We start from the raw sequence: 6,000 nt of genomic DNA on the forward strand, positions 1-6,000 counted from the left end.
TATAGAAATTTGAAATGCAGATAGCAGTATTCAGAATAAAGGTCATTATTAAGTAGCCACTTTCATTCAAGAGGCTTGCAGAGCTCCTGTGAATACTTAAAAACATTTTAAGTGAAGTTAAACTTCAATGAGAGTGGTTCTGCTGACTGACAGAATGATGAGGACAAAGGCTCAGCTTCATATATGGGCAAATAATCTGTAGCAATTGTGATACACTTCCTGTACTTGGTTAACTGAAAAGAATTAAATCCTTCTCTTTTCTTCAGGTTGAATATAAAGACTTTCCAAAAAATAACAAGAACGAGTTTGTATCTCTTATAAACTGTTCCTCTCAGCCACCACTGATCAGCCATGGGATTGGAAAGGATGTGGAGTCTTGCCATGACATGGTATGATGAACATTGCTGAAATGCTGCTCTTGGACCTTCCCTGAGGGAAGACCAAGGTTTATATAACTGCTGGGAGCAAGGAATTGGATGCTGTACAGCTCCCTGGCTAATTCTTGTCTAGTATTTCACGGGTTGCTGAAATAATGATTAATAATATCAGAATCTAATCTGCTCCACATGTGCTCAAAAAGCACATTTGGTCTACAAAAAGCACGTTTGCTTCATCTTGATATTATTTGCATGAGCACATGATGGTAAATGTACAAAAAGGAACTTATAAACCATAAGAGCATCTCCAGCTTATTTTCCTATTATATCAGAATGGGCTGATGTTTCACTGGGAACTGTGATAGTTGGGTTCACGCTCCCAGACTTCCTGCTGGAGTGGAATCCCAAGTGGAAGAAATGCAGTTCAGCAGTGGATAGCAGGAGACACTCTAAATCTGTTCAGCTCCCTTTATAAATAAGACCTTTTGTTAACAGTGGCTGCAATATTTCTTTGTGAAAGAATGAGCCTGCCAGACTGAAAGCTGCAGGGGACTTTGGCTATAAAAGACTTCAGGTGGAGCTGACAGGATGTTCCCAGTCTGCTCCCATTTGGAGAGATTATTCTTGTTCTTCTGGACTCCAGAGGTGACCCCAGTGCAGCCTGAAGCAATCGTTTCCAATATGTGAATACACTTAGGAAACCAGAGTTTACTCATTTTTATACTAAAAACTGTTGCAGTACTTTTCTATTTTATATAATTTGATTTGTTTGATCTTTGTCACTTACATTTTCATGCCCATCTCTATGTCCTGCTGTGCAGAGCTCCTGTCAGACCGAGCACAGGGGTCAGGGCAGGAGGGAGAAGAGGAAAGGGCGGCTGGTTTGGAGCTTAAATCATGAGCCCCTTCCTCTGGTCAGGGTTCATCTGTCACTGAGGCACCTGCCAGAGTCAGGGACATGCTGGAAAACTGCACCTGAAATTGGTCTGAATGAAGTTGAAAACAAATGTCAGTCCTCAAAGGAGGGGACTGACCTTGGCCTGAGCTGTGTCACACTGGCCCTGTTAGAGAGTCATGTGTGCCCACCTGTGCTGTATTTTTGATTCTTGTGTAACTTGTTTTCTTTTTTGGCAAAGGACTTTTTGGTTCTGTGTATTTTTCTGTCCTTTCTCTCAAGCTCTGCACAGTTTGAGCAGTTACTAGTTTAGTGCCTTTTTTCTTGCTGTTCCTAGTCCTGTGTGAAACAAGTGCTGTGGGAATCCCCCAGTCACAGCACCATCCCACTGGTTAATGAAGCAAAATGAAATTCTACCCCATTGCATTTTCCACCATAATTATGCATCTTAAAAAATATATCACTAAAATTAGAACATTTGGTTGGTTGAAGTGAGTGCTTTCACTAAATTACTGAACTGGCCTGAGGCTGAATTGCTGAGTGTTCTCTCTTCTTTCTAGGCTGCACTGAATATTTTAAAGTTGCTGTCTGAGTTGGACCAACAAACCACAGAGATGCCAAGGACAGGAAATGGACCAATGTCTGTGTGAGTGGGACCCATTGACTTCCCTTGCACTGATGCAAGTTAACCCTGTGGGGGTCTGTAGGCAAATAACATGTGAGGGGTTTTCTTGGCCAGAAAAGTTAAAATGCTGGGGGCTGTTGGCCCTCCAGCAGGACCAGAGGAGGGTTGGATGATCAAGATTGGCATTTTCACGTGTCAGATGCAAAGTGCTGACAGGAGTGAGTGGGTGTGAAGTGTGGTGGCTGTGACCCCAGCAGTGGGTGACACATGACAGGTGTGACCCCAGCCCAGGGTGACAGCTCTGACCCCCAGCAGTTCTGGCCTCCCTCTGCTGAGCTGCCCCTTCCCATTTCTCTGTCAGGAGTGTGGCTGTGTAGTGGCACTCAGAGTTTGGGGTTTGAGCTGCTCCTCTCCCTCTTCCTCTCTCTCACAGTCCTGTGTCTCACATGGAAAGGGATGTGCAGGGGTCAAAGCTCATTTCCAGCAGAAGCATAGAGGGGTGGTAAATTAGTCCCTTGAATGGGTTGAGGGGAGAGAAAGTTGAGCCTCTCACTGAGATAATGAGCTCTCAAATTAACAGTGGTGGGATTCCCAAAGCACCAACTGATTGTTATATGCACCCCAAATTCTTTGTATCTGATTTAAAGCATCTTATTTGTGGAAACAGTGTTGTGTCTCCTAAGTAACAGGTGTTTTCTCATTTTAGATGTGTGAAACAAGAAATGGAAAGTGACCCTCTCCTCAAACCGGCGAGCGCAAACCCTTTGGGACAAACACTGGACAGCACTGCCTGAAACAGGCTCTTGACTGAACCCAAACCTGAAAGCACCAGAGAAAATCAAATGCTTCCTCTTAATGTAACCTAACTGTTAGAGTGCTACAGTCTCTACAACCTACTGTAGTGTCTAAATCATAACTGTTGCTTTTTCTTCAAACAGTGATACATTTTTAGTTTCATTATGTTGTTTTGATTGAAATGACACTATAAATTTTTCATTTAAAAGTTTCTTAATTGTATCTAGAACAATAGCACAGTTTAGAAACTTTGTCTTCTGAGACTGACATGTTACCTGTGAACTAACTTGGGAAGATCATATCCATGTATGTGGTTCTTTTGGTTTTATTGGAATAGCAGCGTTTCACTGGAAACAGGCTGTGTCCCACCATTTTAAAAAGTCCCATATTTTCGCAAACCAACCTTAATTATCCAATGGTTGAATTAATTAAAACACTTTAGGAATTTTAAACTTGGTTTGATCATTTTTGGTTTAATTTCTAGTTTTCTTGAGTGTGGGGTAGGGGAACTCGAATGCAACGTGACTTTCAGTGATCTCCGAGCTGTGTTTTAGGGGACTGTGTGTTGGTGGCTCACAGCTCCTGCAGTACAGGATATGATCTCAATGTAGTGCATATAAAAACCGCAGATTGATTTTCCTTGAGTGCTTTATACTGTTTAATTACATCTCCATGTAGGGCTGAAAAAAATTACCTATGTTTATATATAACTGTGTTGCTTTTGATGTTGTGTTCCTGCGCACGGAGGGTGCGCGATGAGGTTTGCCTTGGTCCAGGTACAGCACGATAGCCGCGCGAGTTCAGTACTGCTTCCGTTCATTGTTTACGCTGGAATTTTTTCTCCCCATGGAATGTAAGTAAAAAAACGTAGTGTTTGTCACAAATAAATGGTAATACTAAATTTTTTTTTTTTTTTGGGTTAATTTATTCTTGTATGCCGCCACCACCACGGGGGCTGCTTTTTTGATAGATTTGTAGTGCTTGTGCTCTAGTCCGGGCAGTGTGTGAAGCTGTGGAGTAACTTGTGGTGGGTCCCGAGCGCATCGAGGTCCCTGCTCGTGCCGTGCAGGGTGTGCAGACCTGGCAGGGAAGGGAATGCCAAGTGATGTGGCTACGGTTTGTTATTTGTGCCACAGTGTGTTAGTGCAGCTTTGTTAATGGGAGCTTAAACCGGAGTTTTAAGTGAAACTTAAAAGTCAGCTTAGACAGAGGACCCTGGCACGGCCGGTGGGTGGGACTGCTTCAAGTCTCTGCTTTGAAGTTTCTTTGTTTGCTTGTAACTCGAGTCCCAGCCTTGCCTTGCCTTGTGACTGGGGGGCAGTGCTGCAAACCAGACCTGACACGTGTCCGTGTCTCCTTCGGTGTGTTCTTACCTGGGACCTGTAGCCGTTCCTGCGCTGTGCAGCACCCGCAGGGACCCAGCACCCGCGGGGACCCAGCACCCGCGGGGACCCAGCACCCGCAGGGACCCAGCACCCGCAGGGACCCAGCACCCGCGGGGACCCAGCACCCGCAGGGACCCAGCACCCGCGGGGACCCAGCACCCGCAGGGACCCAGCACCCGCAGGGACCCAGCACCCGCAGGGACTCTACCCCAGAGAGCAGCTCCTGCAGGTGCTGTCTCAGAGCTACGTGTCTTGGCCGTTGTATTTGCATCATCCAAGGCAATCGGGCCACAGGAACTGCAGACCAGATTGCATTGAATCACGTTGGGTTTGATCATGATGAGCAAAAAAAAAAAAAAAAAAAAACCCAAACATTGTAAAGGTTTTTTTGTTTTTATTTTTTTTTTTTTTTTACATTTGTAGAACTAAAATGCTGTACATTTAAAAATTAAAAGAAACTTGCTAGGCTGAGGCTTTGTATTGCAAATTCTTCCAACTGAGAAAGTCCTTACCAAACAATTCCTATTGGAAAGGGAGCAAGCACAGTGACAGTGGTGGGAATGCTCTCCCCACCTGCACCTGCTGCTGCTGAGGAGTTTTCTCCTTGGATGGGACTAGAGCCTGTTATTGTCCCTGGATCCACAGAAACACTTGTTACAGAATATTAAAATACATTCCCAGAACTTGTTGTTGCTGTTGTTTTGGTTTAGGATATAGACAACTGACCCTTCTTTTGGACAAATTGCACCTGAAAGGACTCAGTCTGGAGTCAGCTGGGTTGTTATTCTTAATTCCCTGGTCAGAGTTTAGTAACATATGCAACAGCATTAAATGGAGCTGTACTTGGCAGCTATTTTGTTACCCAAGGATCAAACCAAAATTCTGTTTCAACCCACTGATCAAAGTCAGAAATAGTTTTATTTCCCTCCTACTCTATAAAGACAAATGGTGGAGGTTCCACAAGTGCCTAACTGCAGGCAGGGATGGGATGTGTGGATACCACTTCACTAGTCTTTTGTGAAGCAACCCCATAGTTGTTTGCTGCTTATAATACTTATACAAGAGTGCATTTTATTATTTGATGAAATAAATTATTTTGTATAGCACTAGCAGGATCCTAAGGAAACAAAATTGTCTTTGATTAAAAATGACATATTATAGTGCTTTTAAACTTTACTCATTCTCCCACTTCCACTTTCACAGTATTTTTAGCAGCCTGCTAATAGAGATGGTTTAGATTTTAAAAGTCCCATGTTAATGATGCAGGAACTGTTCTCCACAGAGATTTTAATGCTTTCACCCTGTTCTTCCACTTGTGTTTATTACTTCCAAACAAAAGACAATCTCTTATGTTTAAATGCCTTTGTCAGTCCAGAAGAGAGATCACTGCTCCCAAAGCAAGCAATCCTGGTGGTCACTGTCAACACCCTGCTGGTACAGCCCATGTGCTCACACTCGTGTTGGGGTTCAGGAGATGCTGCCACAGCCCCTGTGAGGGCTGGCAGGGAATACAAACACGTTTTTCCGAAGCTGTGGTACTTTCAAAAACACTCATGGGACTTTTAGCCTTTTACCCTCCCCCTGGGCATGCTCATGAGGCTGGGCAGGGGCTCTGCTGCCATGGGACTTACACAGAGCAGGCACAGGGACACGGGGCGGGAGGTGCCAGGAGTGCCCTCCCTGTGCCCAGGCTGGGCTGATGCCCCGGGGAGGGGCTGCAGGGCACAGGCTGCTGCTCTGCCCTGAGGTGCCCACACCAGAGTTCCCACTGCAAGGAAACAATGGGGAGAACTGAGACTGGAGAGACTTTTGCTGCCTCTTGAGGAACTTCCTGAGTTCAGCAAGCCCTGACTGAGCTCAAGAACTCATCTTGCTAAAGACATTTTCCACTTGGTTTTGCCATGGAGAATAAAACCCAGTGAA

General features: G+C 44.7%; 1 protein-coding gene across 5 annotated transcripts in view; it reads left to right on the top strand.

Annotated features, from left to right (window-relative positions):
• The window catches only part of STAU1 (staufen double-stranded RNA binding protein 1), a 29,426-nt gene extending 25,829 nt beyond the window's left edge, over positions 1-3,597 (top strand). For 3 of the 5 annotated variants that reach the window (XM_032705187.1, XM_032705192.1, XM_032705188.1), the window contains 3 exons: positions 267-389; positions 1,833-1,918; positions 2,604-3,597. In XM_032705187.1, the coding sequence (XP_032561078.1) occupies positions 267-389; positions 1,833-1,918; positions 2,604-2,691 (297 nt within the window). In that variant the 3' untranslated portion in view covers positions 2,692-3,597. The remainder of the gene's footprint in view (positions 1-266; positions 390-1,832; positions 1,919-2,603) is intronic. The other 2 variants (XM_032705190.1, XM_032705191.1) reach the window with 2 other exon arrangements.
• The last annotated feature ends 2,403 nt before the right edge of the window (positions 3,598-6,000 follow it).

This window comes from Chiroxiphia lanceolata, chromosome 17 (assembly GCF_009829145.1).
Source record: "Chiroxiphia lanceolata isolate bChiLan1 chromosome 17, bChiLan1.pri, whole genome shotgun sequence".
NCBI lineage: Eukaryota > Metazoa > Chordata > Aves > Passeriformes > Pipridae > Chiroxiphia > Chiroxiphia lanceolata.